Source organism: Botryllus schlosseri, chromosome 6 (assembly GCF_051294905.1).
Source record: "Botryllus schlosseri isolate E-star chromosome 6, Bs_hap1, whole genome shotgun sequence".
Lineage (NCBI taxonomy): Eukaryota > Metazoa > Chordata > Ascidiacea > Stolidobranchia > Styelidae > Botryllus > Botryllus schlosseri.
In genome coordinates this window covers 15,127,976-15,146,082 of record NC_137241.1, presented here as the reverse complement: position 1 = coordinate 15,146,082, position 18,107 = coordinate 15,127,976, and the positions used below count along the sequence as shown (strand labels likewise).

General features: G+C 40.3%; 2 protein-coding genes across 6 annotated transcripts in view; both read left to right on the top strand.

Moving 5' to 3' along the window:
* Positions 1 to 8,831, top strand: part of LOC145441094 (somatostatin receptor type 2-like) — a 91,647-nt gene extending 82,816 nt beyond the window's left edge. Inside the window, exon 8 of the mRNA XM_080318886.1 lies at positions 8,258 to 8,831. Coding sequence (XP_080175012.1) covers positions 8,258 to 8,552 — 295 coding nt within the window. The 3' untranslated portion in view covers positions 8,553 to 8,831. The remainder of the gene's footprint in view (positions 1 to 8,257) is intronic.
* The window catches only part of LOC145441095 (kappa-type opioid receptor-like), a 37,476-nt gene extending 23,462 nt beyond the window's left edge, over positions 1 to 14,014 (top strand). For 3 of the 5 annotated variants that reach the window (XM_080318890.1, XM_080318889.1, XM_080318888.1), the window contains 4 exons: positions 6,062 to 6,307; positions 6,371 to 6,483; positions 8,926 to 9,072; positions 9,516 to 14,014. In XM_080318890.1, coding sequence (XP_080175016.1) covers positions 6,062 to 6,307; positions 6,371 to 6,483; positions 8,926 to 9,072; positions 9,516 to 9,657 — 648 coding nt within the window. In that variant the 3' untranslated portion in view covers positions 9,658 to 14,014. The remainder of the gene's footprint in view (positions 1 to 6,061; positions 6,308 to 6,370; positions 6,484 to 8,925; positions 9,073 to 9,515) is intronic. The other 2 variants (XR_013915731.1, XR_013915730.1) reach the window with 2 other exon arrangements.
* Positions 14,015 to 18,107: the final 4,093 nt, after the last annotated feature.

The window sequence follows — 18,107 nt, the reverse complement described above, 5'->3', positions numbered from 1 at the left end:
GCCTACTAGCCAATCCCAACCCTACGATTGTGCTTTCTACTCGAGACGATATCGGTATCGGTGAGAATTCTCGTTAGATTTGTTCGAGGATCGACATATGGATTGGATTCCCACACATGACCATAGTTGGACCAATTGCAATTTGTAATTGAGCGGAATGTAGTTGAATACATGCTTCTTGTAATTGTAATTTGATAAATTTTTTACTTAATTACAAGTTCAGTTACATTGTTATTGAAACCTGACAATCACAACATAAAATAATTACCCCTTTTACATTGGTGTTCTATGCGTGCCTCGTTAACTAATTCAGTCATGCTAATCTGTTTCCCATACATCAGTAACAACAGAAAACTTGGTGAAATACAATATAAGCTAAACCAGTAGTTCTCAAACTGGGAGGCGTGAAAACATCTGAAGAGCGGCGCGAAGCTCCGGTAAACTGAAAATTGTTTCCGCGCTTCGCGCGATTTACCTTGATTTCATATTTATTGCTATGTGTATAGTCATACCCTTCCATGCCATCAAACTAGCTGTTAGGGTCGCTAACATTCTGGTTTCAACGTGTGACATGACTTTAAGGGGGGAACGAAATACTTAACTGGCATAAAGGGGGGCGTATCTATGAAAAAAAAGTTTGATAACCGCTCGGCTAAACTAAATATTATTATTTCATAAACGGACGAAGAGTAAATAAACTCTTCTGAAACCTGTGCTGAACCATTTCCTATACCACGGTCTATTCTTTAAAAATCTCTGACCAGTACTGAGGCTTGCTTCAACAATTGCGAAAAGAAAGTCAAGGTTTCAACCAAGACTTGATCAAACTTGATCACGCATTTGTAGAGATGTTATCCGAATCTTACCTCCAATCTCAGCCAAATTTACTGAGACCAGAAACTTTCCGCACCCTAATGTTCATCAAATGCAATCTAGCAGTTTTTGGGCAAGTGAAAATGTAAATGCAAACCAAAATTTTGGTTTATATACACGTCATGATGCCGCTGTCCATCATATTTTGAAGCATAACACGTCTCTACGCGTCTAGCAGTGGTTCTTAACCTTTTTGTAGCCGTGGCCTATTTTCCATTTTAAAAATGCACCGTGTCACACCTTGAAATGTAAAATGGACGTTTCTTGTGACGTAATAGTTTCAAGTACAGTAAACAGAAGTTTGTGCCATGTGGGTATTTCGTTACTGTATTGTTTGTTCAAGGTTATTTTCTAATCGGATTTCTAACCGTGCTTGTTTGTGGTATTCGTGGTGTTTTTCGACTACAATGGTCATTTACACCAGCCCGTTATTTTTTATTCTGATCCCATATCTACTGACTTGCAGCACGGTCACTTCTAGGCCGTTTAACACACAGCTTGCACGGATCAGATGGCGAGGAGGAGCCCAGATAAACATCCAACACTTACCTAGGAATTCTGGAGTCGACCCCATCTGATTCGAACTCGCGAGTCGCGATCCATTGGTGTTGTAGCCTTTTCACTTAATCACGTCACAACAACAAAATTTGCTCTATACTACAAATCCGGCTCACATCCTGATGAGTCGATCCAAAGCTGGAAGTAAAATCAATCTTGCAACATCAATATATTTTTCTAGAATATCAAAACGAAACTAATAATCGACCTGAGCATTATACAAATAGCCCAACCTCAAAATTCTCCTGTGATCAGCCGTCTGCAGATCCGTGGCCCTGAATGCATGATACGTGTTGCGCTTCATGCACTACACACATTGCATAGCGACCTTATCTCCACGGGTATTGTATCATATGTCGAGTATGAGGACCATCCTGGATGTTGCAGCTTTTAACCAGGTACTCAAGTGCGATTATAACATTTGAACAGAGGTGGTCAAAGTAGTCAAGAAAGCTACTCAAGTAGATAGGGTTGCCATCGACAAAGACGCAAAAATAAGGACAGTCGAAAATTTAGATTAGCATCAAAAAGCGTTTTTGTACATACTTTGTATTTACACGAGCTGTGACAGCTCTGGTCTAGATTTACCTTTACTTGTAACTGGGATTTGACTGTCATTTCACTAAGTCTGTTCCTTTCCTTGGTCCACTTCGCCGAAACAAGAGAGAACACTTTTTAACTTTAACACTAAACTATATGGAAAGAGTGGCTTCTTATGACTTTAATTGTTACGGCACTCTTTGCTACATTGGCTTTATTTTGAATCTGGATTACGCATGCCGGGTTACTTAGTAAGTTGCGTAATCGCGGCATATTATTGAGCAAACTTCTAAGTAAACGAATTTGCGGTTCAGATTTTACAGCCTGTGGTTTTAATCCACGCATCAACATTCAGAAGTAGGTTTTATGTTTTGAATACGAAACAAATTTTCCCGGGCCGATCAGAATAGCGCCGCGTAGAGATTTAATGACGTAATAAGTGAGCGGAGCTCTCGTGGCGTACACACCACAGGATTTGACCGTCCAGGTCTGATCTTTTCAGTATCTCGTCTCTCGAGTACAGAACGAATGGGTTATGATTGCGGCATCGTATTGAGTAGCTCGCCTTGCGAAAACTGTTTTCTGATTATATCGACGACGTCTCCGACAAGGTCGCGTGGAGTCGCCTACAAATTACTGGGGCGTTTGAGCTTTTTGTAATGGCCGCGACCTTGTAAATATAGTGATGAGGAGGCGCACGTTGCAAGTTGGCCACTATTATAAAAACTGATTGACTGATTGATTGACTGACTGAATGACTATTTACTGCTAAAATGACGTCTACTGCGATAGCTTGGTAGGCTACCACTAAAACTGCTATACTACTCACTGCCCTATCTAACTCACCACTTGAAGTTGAATCCTGTGGTGTTTATGCCACGGGAGCTCCGCTCATTTATTATGTCACTAAATCTCTACGCAAAATCATAATCTTATGCAACACAGATACCAGAGGAAAACGATCGAAGTTCTGTAGTTGTTAAAAATAAGACAAAATAAGGACGCAGGTCGATATTAAGGACATTTCTCAGAAATAAGGACAGTTGAGTTTTCAAAGACCTCCCTCTTCAAAATAAGGACAAATCTTAGAAATAAGGACGGTATGGCAACCCTGCAAGTAGAAGTAGAAGTATCTACGAAAAAATCTACTCAAGTACGAGTAGAAGTACTTCTTTCATAAGCAACCTAAAACTACTTGAAGTAGAAGTAGAATTGACTGACTTTAAAAGTACTCAAGTAAGTAAGTAGTTGTGAAAACGATCCTAATTTGTTAACAAGGATTGTATAAAGGTGCAAATTGAGCTATGCGAAAGGTGACGAGCTTGATTCATATTGATGCATACCAGCAGGTATCCAATTTTCGATAGCATAAGCATTCGTCCACATCATGGGATGAAAATGATAGGATTGATATGGAAATGTGATACTTATCCTGTTTTCTCGAACAGCACGTTTTGGAAAATAGCATGGTATGACGCCATCCCCCATATTATAAGGTCCGTAGTTTAGTCGAAGAGCAATACGGAGAAGTTTTATAGCAGGGGTCGGCAACCTTTTGCTGGTCGCGGGCCAAATTTCGGGTGTACAACCTTTTGGCGGGCCGGATTTTTTCTTAGTACTATATTTTAAGCTCACTTCGGTATATTATCCTACATTGCTGTAATCTCAATCATACCAATCCGAAGACACATGTATTTACACTACAACGACACAGAATAATTGTGACAATTGACGCAGCTTGCTTTGTGAAAGGTTTTCAACTTCTGGTAACAAGTCAGATGAACCAAGAATCAGACCCTATTCAAAATGAACGTCCGAAATACGTGATCTTAGCTTGCTCTTCGTGAATTTCATTGTTCAAAACTGTTGTTCACATGCGTACGTGCTTCCAAAAATCGATGCAATTTCTTTTGCATTGCTGGTCAAGCTGGGATAAAGACCGATTTCAAGAACGTACTCTTTGTATGAAATTTATCATTCAATTCAACTGCTATCGCATTTCAGAAAGGCCCATTTGAAATTTTCAGGCAATGGTATTGGCGTCCACATTAAACAGAATACTGAATAGTCAGAATTCATTTTGTAGAGAAGGAATGTCGGAAAAGCGGGTGAATATTCAGTAGTTAAATTTCGTATCACAGTTACAAATGTAGTGTTGGTACTAGGTTTTCTCTCCTTCAGTATAGGAAAGTGAGCATAATTCTCTTTGTACTGTTGCCATTTTCAGAGTCACAGATTTGTTTTGAATGCGCCTCAACATCTCATGTATGTAGTTGTTTTCCCCCTGAAGTTGCAAGTTCAATTTGTTCAGATGTGACGTTAAATGTACCAGGAAAGCAAGATGAGATACCCATTTTCGGTTACAAGATTATGAGTCGACGATATTTGTATTTTCGAGGAAAGTTGCTATTTCATTTCTCAGTTCATACACTCGTGTAAACATAGCTGCTCGACTCAATGAGCGAACATGACAGATATAGGCCTACATGACATCGCCATATTGATTCTCTGCTTCTAGTAATATCTGGCGTAACTGATTCAGTTGATGAGACAAAAATCATATTAACAGTTTTCACCATTGTGGCCAAAACACTATTCAGGTTTCTTGTCTTGGCACACAATGCCTTCTGGAAAATCAAACTATAGACAGGCTAACTAACGTACTGAAGCTAGTTATCTATAATTGAATAGTTTGAGATTCCGTCATTGCGTCTGAGATGCTCCAAGCGTTTTTGAAGCAACGGAAGAACACCTTTATTGTCAAACCCCGTTAGAGTGATTAACCCTTTAAAAAAGCATGGAACACATTCGGTTGCGAGATACACCCGATTGATAAGCACTGATCCAGTTTAGTCCATCTCCATCTCCTACTTCAACCACCTTCGTTTTATGGCGTAACAATAGACTAATACGATGTAGGCTACTATTATAGCAATGCCGCATTTTTTTTCATGCAGCGATGCACTGCAGATTGAAACTCATTATGAAGCGGCGGGCCGTATTCTTGTGATAACTAATTATTATGTCGCGGGCCGGACGATTTCGCTTGGCGGGCCGGATCCGGCCCGCGGGCCGTAGGTTGCCGACCCTTGTTTTATAGGATAAGGTGTAGACACTTTGCGCGATTAGTAAACGTTAATAAAAATATGGTGGACCGTATAAATGCCATATTGTGTAGCTTTATTTCCGGAAATTAAAGGCATTGTTACACTTGCTTTTAAACTTCAACCTGTATGTTATCCAGACAAAAGAACTGATATTAATTGTAACTCAAACTCAAAGTATATGATACTAGGAATTGAAAATAGAACATCAATACTAGTTCTAAAAGTGGAACACGTTTTTCATACCTTTAGTCCAGAAAGTTTCAAAGGTGGTATGCTGAAACATCTCTAAAACTAACAAAAAATGTCAGAGTCCACTTTTCCAGGTTAGGACGCACCATGGACATGCTAGATTACGATATGACAAATGACAAGTAAATGCTAGATTGCGAAACATCAGTTTCAAACGTTATGATGAGCCATATATACTGCGATGAATTATTTCATATGGGCAAAGGGCAACAATGTGATGTGAACTCGGGGATATCTAGATATTTAGTTCTAGATATCCCTGTGTGAACCGAACCACGCCAACCCGCTACCTAAATTATATTCATCGATACTTTCGTGAAATCATACTGGTAACGCCATATCCACTGCACGCGATGCGCGACGAAAATTCTGGGCTTTACTCAACTTTTATGAAAGTTAAATGTTGAAACTCCGTGAAAACAGCCCCGAAATTCCTCAGGCTATCTTCCTGATTGGAAGATTGAACTACTTCTACTTGACAAACTCAAAATAGCGAAAAGTAAGTCAGTAGATCACAAAATATTATGAAGTAGAAGTAGAAGTATCAAAAATCAGATCTACTTGAGTAAGTACCAGGGGCAGAGGAAACTACTTGAGTAATTCGAAAAAGTAGAAGTACTTCGTTACTGACCACCTCTTCATTTGAAGGATTTACAATCAACCATTTTAGTACAATGCACCGTGCAGCGCATTCGACCTTTGAACTGAAATTCCTAATTAGCTACCACTTACAGGTAATGACTGCATGCTACACCATGATCGTCCTTCGAATGAACGCAACTCGCTCTGTTGGCGACAGTGGACCGTCGTCAGTGTCCAGGAACAGCCGTAAAAAAAGGAAAGACTCTTCATCGAAATCCAGTCGGAACAAAACACGAGTCACGATAATGTGCGCGTGTATGGTCGTACTCTTCGTCATATGCTGGTTACCTTTCCACGGGGTTCACTTGGCAAAAATGCAAGGAATTACCTCCAAATCGGTATGCGAACATTCAGTCACTGTGTGTTGCAACTAGATAAGTATGAAATCTTTCTTGTCGCAGAGTGAATTTTGCAGCAGACTGTCTAAAATCGTGTCGTTGATAGCATTCGCGAACTCCATGCTCAATCCGATCATTTACAACTTTGTTGGAACTCGATTCTTGAGACGCATTAAGTAAGTTTTTGCTCTGTACTTCCGTATGAATGCCGTATGTCCGCAAAATAGCGTGTTCAAAACACCTGCATCGCCCACCTAGTGTCTTTTTGTTGAAATAGCACCGCTTGCAAGTTTACTGCCACTAAATTGCAAGTAACGTATTTGTACGATAAATTGATGCGACGAACCCGCCTTAAGTAACTATGGATCGCGAATGGTGATAGTGGCGCTAGGAGAAATCTGATGAATTGAGGATCATTGATTTTGAAAATACTTGATTATGGTAATATGCCACAAAACGCAACTAAACTGTTCTTTTAAGTCTCAAAATGGAACGGAATAACTCCGGTATGGAGTTTATCTCAGTGTCGCTGAATCCAAAAATGACATTAGTCTTTCCGAATTGACTCTATTCTTTGAGATAATCGATATTTTTGTTTGAAAAAAATTTTGACATAGGTGAAATTCTCTGTATACACTGCAACTTCGACGAGTTCACATCTGTCTTTTCAAGTGGATTCATACAGTATTCTTGTATTTCTGAAGCGATATCGTTAAAAAAACAATCGTTAACACAGAGAGCCTGCTATAGGCGAGTCCAGTTTATTAATATATTAAAATAAGTAGGGCTGGGCACAATGATTCGAGTACTCGAATCTGAATCGAGTATTAATTTTAATGATTCGAGTCGAGTAGTAAAAGACGATTTTTTCGAGTACTGAAATTATGCGCTCTCGCCACTGAAAGTTATTTTTATCAGCGAGAATTATAGTTTCGATACTAATTTTCACTGTTGAAGCCTTGAAACCTTGATTGGCCGTATCGTAGCATACGAAACACATAGTACAAAGCTACGAACGTTACTGGAAATAACACATTTCCGAAGTCATGATCATCCCACAACATTGTCACCAAGTACAATGAAATCGGTATGGTCGAAAAAATACCAAAGTATATTTAATGTGATAGATAACGGGCATTATATTTTTTGCGGTTGCATAAAAGGAACATATTTGAACTTAACATATTACATTTTGTTATGACGTCATAATGAGTGATACTCGATTACTCGACTCGACTCGAAGCATATTGCGTGATTCAGAATCGAATCACTCAGGTACTCGATTTTGCCCAGCCCTAAAAATAAGCTATATTAGCAGTAAACAACATATTTTTGTAATTCAAAAACAGATGACGTGAGAGAGTCGGGTACTCTCTCAGAGTGAGGTACAGTTCGCCGAGAAGAATCTAATTCTGTGCAATTTCAAGTATTCTACTTACGACGATTAAATAAAATAATCATTGAGTAAGTAAATAAAAAATATCAATATGCAGAACATCAGACTACAAGGGTACATTGTTTGTTGCTATCGGGATATGATATTCTTTTCGCCTGCACCATCGAGATGCATTGACGTCGTAGTTGCGATACGGCCGTGAGGTCATCTAGTCTGCGCCCCGGTTTTTTCTCCTCCATGCTATCCATGATTGTTGAGCGCCTAGCAGGATAGCTACGGATACCAAGTTTTGAGTCTTTGGTATGACCCGGCCGGGGATCGAACCCACGACCTGCCGACGGACAAGCCGGACTCATAACCATTACACTATCTCGCTCGGTTGGAGTGCGTAAGTTGCTGTCATATGAGGAGACGGAATTTAGTTGTGAATTTGCTATTGTGTCATTTTGAAGTGATGTCAGTTTCATGTTATAACAGTGGAATCCACTCACTACCTTCTCCCATGTGTTCAACTGGAAATGCCGAATATCACTCACTATATACCATATTAACAGGCGGGTTAGGGAAACAAGGTCCTTTAAAGCGCTCTTCCATTTCACTTCCGGGGTGACTGCAGCTCCGGCATGTCACAGCAGTGCTTCCGGCACTGAACATCAAAGCGATAAGTCAACACTCAAACAGCGCTGGCGTTCAGAAGCAGCGCTAAAGAAAAATAATGATCAAGCGGCGTTGCGCAGCTCCGGTGTATATTGCAAAACTGGGAACGGCGAGGAGCAGTCGTCCATTGAGTTAATGAAAAACTACCATGTTTGCACAGGGCCTGCAGGTCTGCGTCACGTCACTGTATGAAGCGAAGGAATGGCACATGTGCTTGCTAGAAAAAGACAGAACATCCCGCGCACAATACGAACTGACGTGAATCACTTCCATTTCGTTGTGTGCAGAAATCTAGCATTAGGATGTGATCGAATTCGAAAACATAACATGCATGCGTGACATTCATATTCCACGTTCGATTGTTGATCATCTCTATGCATAGCGCACAGTCAGACACTTCACATCGTACAAACGTATGTCGATGACACCTAACACTGGGTTGTTGCACGACTCGTGTCACCATTCCTTTACGACATCACTGTAGTGGACTTGCCGTATAGTTTCCACTTCCGTTATTCGGTAAACAATACTGACAGCGGTGCTGTTTTTTTTTTATAAACAACAGCTTAGCCGCCGCATCAGTCAGACAATCGGTCAACAAACGAACCAACTCCCTATCTGGAGCCGTCCACTACCATCACCGAAAGCGAGCCACTGACCATCAATCCAGCGACAGCAACACCGGAACAGTAACGACAAAGATTTTCAAAGGGTAATGAAGCTTTTTACCATCGTTATAGTAACGTTCATGACTGCACTCTCAGATTCAGTAGTCCGGCCATGAAGAAAGTAACTCAAGAAGTGGACTCTTGTAGTAGGGACGAGAAATTAATGTTACCATTAGACCACTTGAGAAACAAAACATATGGTGAAGGACAATTTCACACGTCACGTACAAATTTTCATGATACAAAATACCCACTCTCATGCTAACACTCACGCGCTTCCTCTGTTCGCTGTCGATCGTTGACACCGACAATAAACAGAGAAGCTCCCGGCGGTAATGAAATGTTATTAGAATGTAGTTTATTGCATTTTGCAACTACGATTGAGAACCACCGATCTAGTGAATAAAAATCTCACGCGAAGCCCAAAGAATGTCCAGATGGTCGTGGGAATGATCGTTCACGTAACGGCTTGTTTTTGTCATTACAGAAAGGCAGAGGTCACAAGCGGAGGCGAAGTATTCTCGGAAGAAAGCATGCGCAGCGACGAGCAGCAGCGTGTAACTGCGCCGCTTACGTTTTCCGACCTATCCGCTGATAAGGCTAACGGCGAATGCTCGACAAGAACATAAGTGCTACCAGCTTCTCATTCGCACGGGAATTTCTATGAGGCACAATTCGACCGCATTATTTTGCATCGACTTGAACATCATTTGTGTCTTACCGCCGCTTGGACGAAACGTTAGTTATTGCTTGTGCGTCAGCACGCAACGACTTGTTATCTTCTTCATTTTTCTACTTCCAACTCGCACGTATGCGTGCACTGAATGGTCATTGGCTCGTCGGCCATATTCTATGGCTGCCTGGTCACAGCCTCATTGCAAGGGCGTAGCTGAACCAAAAAGGCAAAGTATTTTAATTGTTGTGTCATACTTTGCCTTTTTGGTTTTGCTTCTAAATCTGTTTAAATCCCGTTAGTGTGCCGTTAACTCGAGACAAGAGGCACCAGAAAAATCTTCGAGTTCAATAAATATTATTTTACAATGGATATTGTATTGAAAGCTATATTCAAGTTCTGTACCACGAACCAGCTATTTTTCAAAGTAGTCAAGTAAATCTAAATTTTCCGTTGTATTTCGTGATTCACAGTATGTCAAGTTGAAGCCTGAAATTCCTCAAATTACAGGGATAGAGACTGAGGTATTTCTGACTTTATTGACATTTTAGACATGTATTATCACTAGCGGACAATCGTTGAAGCTGTCGTCTATACGTTTTAGCAGGGCTGTGGAGTCGGAGTCGGTGGAGTCGGAGATTAGCTAATTTTAGCTTGATGGAGTCGGAGTCGGAGTCGTCAAAACTATAATGGCTGGAGTAGGAGTCGTGGGGAAAATACCGACTGGAGTCGGTGTCGGAGTTTGTCAAAATGACCCGGACTTCGACTCCGAATCCGAATCCAACTTCTCTATCATGAAAACAATTGCTTTTAAAGCATTTTCCATAGAAATATTATGTACCACCAATCACTGTTATAAATAACCATACAGATCAGGTGCGGCCAACCAGTAGCACGAAGGCCAAATTCTAGACCGCGAGAAGCTTTTGTGTGGCCTGCGAGGTAATTCTCTAAATTATTTATAACATCAGGAAAAATTGCAAGGCCAACCAAACTTTGATTAGCCTGACCGCATTATTTGATGATGACTAAAACATCAGTTCTGACGCATTGGCGTATCCAGGGACCGGCCACGTTTATCGCAGATCTTCGGATATGACCATAAAGTAGAATATTTCGGACCAGATTTATTTGACTTGAAATTTTTCTCGGCATTTCGCATGATTTATTGTCACTAGATTTCTTGCATTCAGTATTTGAGCCCCCTTCAGAAAATTATAAATATATGTTATTTACAGATTTGAGTCCAACTATATTCGCAAATAGGAGATAATGTGTCGGCCAACATGCGGCTTCGCTTGTGCACTCGCAGCGAGATTGTCGACGATGAAACATTTGCACAAAATGATAGAGGCATGTTCACCGAAACCGTCGATATTGCTATGACTAAACGTCGAATAATCCAGTCCTTGCCAAATGAGCCCAGTGATATACAGATGCGACCCCCAATCTGTGTTAGTAAGATATTTCTTGATACAATTCAGTCTTACCTTTTAAAAAATTCACGTTTCGCGCGACCAGGGCATGACTGCATGACATAATTGTTATCAATTTTAGAGCGCAGTAAGAATTGTTTGCAATGTTACCTAATTCGGTTCGCTTCTATCGGACGACTAAAAAAAGGTTATCAACATTCCAGTTGCCCGCGCAATGGTTCATAAATCTCATGTGTCCCTGTGGCCGAAAAAGTTGGCCACCCCTGATATCGATAAAACTAGACATTCCTTGCAAATTACAATTCAGTTGCACAGAGGAAGAAAATCGCAATATGCATTTTCGCGATGCAGTCAAAATTGATGCAATTTTTGGATTTATACCATGATACTGTGACAGAGAAAATGCATCGGCTGGTTTTGTAAAATTATAAAATTGATGTAGGCCTACATATATAACGAAACGATGCTTCCCACTTGACAAAATTCAACTTATTTGTAGTTTAGCTTAGCTGTTTGGGTCGAAGAGATGATTAAGAAAGACTGCAAGTCCTAGTCCTTGAATACTTAACTAAGTACATGTAGACTAGACATAGGTGATGGTATTTTACTACTTACTAAATGTCATTATGACCAATGCCTATAAGTAGTAATATTGTATGTCATATTATATAATCAGTATAGTGTATAATGAGAAAATTAGTAAGTTCAACCTCTGTAATAGTTGCTGACTCGTTCACATGTGCAAAAGCTACACTGGAATTTTTTATCTACATTTTAATTATACAGGATTGAATATATGTCATATTTGAACGATTCTTACATATTAGGATATTAGAGAGTCCATGTTATAAAAACTTATAAAATATGAAAAAGGAAGGATATTTAGCAAATCATTCTTTCATGTTGATTGCACAGTGGATAATTCAAGCGGTGCCACAATGAAACAATTTTGCATACCCCAGGTAATCATATGCTCGCATGATAGTCATTCAACCGACAGTGTGGCATATAATTTTCGAAGTAAATTGGTAATACTGTTGGAGTCGGAGTCGGTACGTTTAAACTCTCAGAAGTCGGAGTCGGTAGGCTATATTGAAAATGTGTGGAGTCGGAGTCGGAGCCGGAGTCGGTGGTAATATTTACTGACTCCATAGCCCTGCTTTTTAGTCCTGGATACATCATCTTCACCTGCACATAGCTCAATTTGAAGCTCTTGACAGTCCATGCGAACGTATTATGACTGTTTTCACAACTACTTACTTACTTGAGTAGATTTAAAGACAGCCGATTCGACTTCTGCTTGAAGTAGTTTTACGTTGCTTTTAAAAGCACTTATTCCACTCGTACTTGAGTGAGTCTTTGTGTTACCACTTCTACTTGAATAACTTTGAGTAGCTTTCTTGACTACTTTGATCACCTCTGCTCATTTGTACTCCTCTAGCACGTCGCGACATGACTTCTATACTGATGAAACAGTAGCATTGATTCTACATACCCATGGAACACTCAATTATGTGAGCTGATGCCAATAAAGTTGCTCTGAAGGGGACTGTCGTAATAACTGACTAATCAATGAAAATAACGATAACTTGATTGCGGAACATACACGAACTCACGCAGAGAGGCCTCCCGGATAGTATACAATTATGGCACGCACGCATCGTTTTATGTCGAATAATATTTCATGGTATCACGATTTTGCAAAATCGCGACAGTGCAATTGTAATAGAAAGGAAGCACGAGTGGGGCAAAACCGTAAAACAAATTCAGCGTGATACTGTGCTCAGACCTGCCGAATTGAACATGTGCAGTTCTTACTTCCGTACATACACTAAAAAGAGCCGCTCAGTCTCTGACTGACTAATGGTAACAATAGGTCAATTTACAAAACTTGCATAGGCAAGGCGTAGGCACAGGCGCTGCCATGCAGTACGAACATTTGATGGGGTGGATTTCGTAAAAATGACGTGACTTCAGAAAAAGTCATCGTGACACAATGGAGTCAAATCACGTCACAAAATCCAAATCCAAATGTTGAAGTGGGAATTCGCACATTTCATCCACCTCCCCGACACCTTAGCTACGCCCCTGCAATCAGCCTACTGACCACGCAGCCATGCAATATGGCCGGCGAGGCAACGACCATTCTGTGCACGCCTACACACACACAAAAATTTACCTCGATTTACCGCGAAATGTCTGGAAGCAGGGTGGCCAGCCACTTGGCAGTAATATAACATTACCGTCACTCAATGTAAATTCAACTTACACCCGTCCGGTAATCTAGCTTTACACGCCAGACTACCTAAGTAATTGAAATGTGACCGTGATTAGCAAAAAGGTTGCCTATCTCTGTGTTAGATGATGTGCTCTTTTTGACGTGACGATAAGTGCAGGGGGGCGTAAACTTTTTGGCCATCGCCGAGGGTGGCGCATGTCCAAAAAGGTTGAGAACCGCTGCATTAGATAAAGTAAGTCATGAATCTCTGCTATATCATGTAAAAGGCGGAGCCGTCGTCACAAAATGTACCAGTACCGGTACTTCAAAAATTGTTATATTTTTGTTAGCCTATTTGTCTTAGTAGTTATTGTAATGTCATGTCTAGATTAGGAACTTTGCTTAATATAGCGACTTACGCATGAGTTCTTTTTAGTGGAACTGCAAGATACTAGTCACACAGAAGGAATGAAGACGAGAAAAAGAAAAAATTGGAAGTTTATCCGGCGGTGGAATTAATTCACCTTTTCTTGGGACCACTTGTGCTATATTTGCATTCCTCCTACAGAAGAATTAGACCTCCAGCAGCAATACTTTTTCATCGTGAATCATGAATGAATATACAGTTGTCCCAATGTCGTTTTTAGAGCGTGAAGAAACTTGCTGTATTTTGGCATCGCGTTGCTTTGGGATAGGTATGGATGTACGTGAATTTAGAAGCTGGCATGTAATCTGATTTACAAAGGACAGCATGTAGGGTTGTAGGTACTAGGTAGGAGGTAAAATGACAGTCTCCTCGTAAATGTACAGGAGAGAATGTAGATTGAATATACCAGAGGTGACTGTAACATTACAGTCTGGCGTGTAAAGCTAGATTACCGGACGGGTGTAAGTTGAATTTACATTGAGTGACGGTAATGTTATATTACTGCCAAGTGGCTGGCCACCCTGCTTCCAGACATTTCGCGGTAAATCGAGGTAAATTTTTTTGTGTGTGTAGGCGTGCACAGAATGGTCGTTGCCTCGCCGGCCATATTGCATGGCTGCGTGGTCAGTAGGCTGATTGCAGGGGCGTAGCTAAGGTGTCGGGGAGGTGGATGAAATGTGCGAATTCCCACTTCAACATTTGGATTTGGATTTTGTGACGTGATTTGACTCCATTGTGTCACGATGACTTTTTCTGAAGTCACGTCATTTTTACGAAATCCACCCCATCAAATGTTCGTACTGCATGGCAGCGCCTGTGCCTACGCCTTGCCTATGCAAGTTTTGTAAATTGACCTATTGTTACCATTAGTCAGTCAGAGACTGAGCGGCTCTTTTTAGTGTATGTACGGAAGTAAGAACTGCACATGTTCAATTCGGCAGGTCTGAGCACAGTATCACGCTGAATTTGTTTTACGGTTTTGCCCCACTCGTGCTTCCTTTCTATTACAATTGCAGTGTCGCGATTTTGCAAAATCGTGATACCATGAAATATTATTCGACATAAAACGATGCGTGCGTGCCATAATTGTATACTATCCGGGAGGCCTCTCTGCGTGAGTTCGTGTATGTTCCGCAATCAAGTTATCGTTATTTTCATTGATTAGTCAGTTATTACGACAGTCCCCTTCAGAGCAACTTTATTGGCATCAGCTCACATAATTGAGTGTTCCATGGGTATGTAGAATCAATGCTACTGTTTCATCAGTATAGAAGTCATGTCGCGACGTGCTAGAGGAGTACAAATGAGCAGAGGTGATCAAAGTAGTCAAGAAAGCTACTCAAAGTTATTCAAGTAGAAGTGGTAACACAAAGACTCACTCAAGTACGAGTGGAATAAGTGCTTTTAAAAGCAACGTAAAACTACTTCAAGCAGAAGTCGAATCGGCTGTCTTTAAATCTACTCAAGTAAGTAAGTAGTTGTGAAAACAGTCATAATACGTTCGCATGGACTGTCAAGAGCTTCAAATTGAGCTATGTGCAGGTGAAGATGATGTATCCAGGACTAAAAAGCAGGGCTATGGAGTCAGTAAATATTACCACCGACTCCGGCTCCGACTCCGACTCCACACATTTTCAATATAGCCTACCGACTCCGACTTCTGAGAGTTTAAACGTACCGACTCCGACTCCAACAGTATTACCAATTTACTTCGAAAATTATATGCCACACTGTCGGTTGAATGACTATCATGCGAGCATATGATTACCTGGGGTATGCAAAATTGTTTCATTGTGGCACCGCTTGAATTATCCACTGTGCAATCAACATGAAAGAATGATTTGCTAAATATCCTTCCTTTTTCATATTTTATAAGTTTTTATAACATGGACTCTCTAATATCCTAATATGTAAGAATCGTTCAAATATGACATATATTCAATCCTGTATAATTAAAATGTAGATAAAAAATTCCAGTGTAGCTTTTGCACATGTGAACGAGTCAGCAACTATTACAGAGGTTGAACTTACTAATTTTCTCATTATACACTATACTGATTATATAATATGACATACAATATTACTACTTATAGGCATTGGTCATAATGACATTTAGTAAGTAGTAAAATACCATCACCTATGTCTAGTCTACATGTACTTAGTTAAGTATTCAAGGACTAGGACTTGCAGTCTTTCTTAATCATCTCTTCGACCCAAACAGCTAAGCTAAACTACAAATAAGTTGAATTTTGTCAAGTGGGAAGCATCGTTTCGTTATATATGTAGGCCTACATCAATTTTATAATTTTACAAAACCAGCCGATGCATTTTCTCTGTCACAGTATCATGGTATAAATCCAAAAATTGCATCAATTTTGACTGCATCGCGAAAATGCATATTGCGATTTTCTTCCTCTGTGCAACTGAATTGTAATTTGCAAGGAATGTCTAATTTTATCGATATCAGGGGTGGCCAACTTTTTCGGCCACAGGGACACATGAGATTTATGAACCATTGCGCGGGCAACTGGAATGTTGATAACCTTTTTTTAGTCGTCCGATAGAAGCGAACCGAATTAGGTAACATTGCAAACAATTCTTACTGCGCTCTAAAATTGATAACAATTATGTCATGCAGTCATGCCCTGGTCGCGCGAAACGTGAATTTTTTAAAAGGTAAGACTGAATTGTATCAAGAAATATCTTACTAACACAGATTGGGGGTCGCATCTGTATATCACTGGGCTCATTTGGCAAGGACTGGATTATTCGACGTTTAGTCATAGCAATATCGACGGTTTCGGTGAACATGCCTCTATCATTTTGTGCAAATGTTTCATCGTCGACAATCTCGCTGCGAGTGCACAAGCGAAGCCGCATGTTGGCCGACACATTATCTCCTATTTGCGAATATAGTTGGACTCAAATCTGTAAATAACATATATTTATAATTTTCTGAAGGGGGCTCAAATACTGAATGCAAGAAATCTAGTGACAATAAATCATGCGAAATGCCGAGAAAAATTTCAAGTCAAATAAATCTGGTCCGAAATATTCTACTTTATGGTCATATCCGAAGATCTGCGATAAACGTGGCCGGTCCCTGGATACGCCAATGCGTCAGAACTGATGTTTTAGTCATCATCAAATAATGCGGTCAGGCTAATCAAAGTTTGGTTGGCCTTGCAATTTTTCCTGATGTTATAAATAATTTAGAGAATTACCTCGCAGGCCACACAAAAGCTTCTCGCGGTCTAGAATTTGGCCTTCGTGCTACTGGTTGGCCGCACCTGATCTGTATGGTTATTTATAACAGTGATTGGTGGTACATAATATTTCTATGGAAAATGCTTTAAAAGCAATTGTTTTCATGATAGAGAAGTTGGATTCGGATTCGGAGTCGAAGTCCGGGTCATTTTGACAAACTCCGACTCCGACTCCAGTCGGTATTTTCCCCACGACTCCTACTCCAGCCATTATAGTTTTGACGACTCCGACTCCGACTCCATCAAGCTAAAATTAGCTAATCTCCGACTCCACCGACTCCGACTCCACAGCCCTGCTAAAACGTATAGACGACAGCTTCAACGATTGTCCGCTAGTGATAATACATGTCTAAAATGTCAATAAAGTCAGAAATACCTCAGTCTCTATCCCTGTAATTTGAGGAATTTCAGGCTTCAACTTGACATACTGTGAATCACGAAATACAACGGAAAATTTAGATTTACTTGACTACTTTGAAAAATAGCTGGTTCGTGGTACAGAACTTGAATATAGCTTTCAATACAATATCCATTGTAAAATAATATTTATTGAACTCGAAGATTTTTCTGGTGCCTCTTGTCTCGAGTTAACGGCACACTAACGGGATTTAAACAGATTTAGAAGCAAAACCAAAAAGGCAAAGTATGACACAACAATTAAAATACTTTGCCTTTTTGGTTTTGCTTTTAAATCTGTTTAAATCTTCGAGTTCAATAAATATTATTTTACGATGGATATTGTATTGAATACTTTGAAAAAGTAGAAGTAGGCTACTTCACAACTGACCACAGTACAAATAAGTAAGTACAAATAAGATTCGAACTGATACCCGCACAACGCCTAGAAGTGGGTCGTCCTAGAAGTCGGCAGCTACGGAATAAAAATAAAGAATACTGGCCTGGTGTAAATGACCATAGTAGTCGACAAATACCACGAATACCACAAACAACCACAACGGCGCAAGATATCTTCGCAATTGTGTCATAGCCACTAGTGGGCGATCGCAATGCTAATTGCAAAGATTCCGCTCTCAGTCCGAAACAACAGTTGACTTGAGT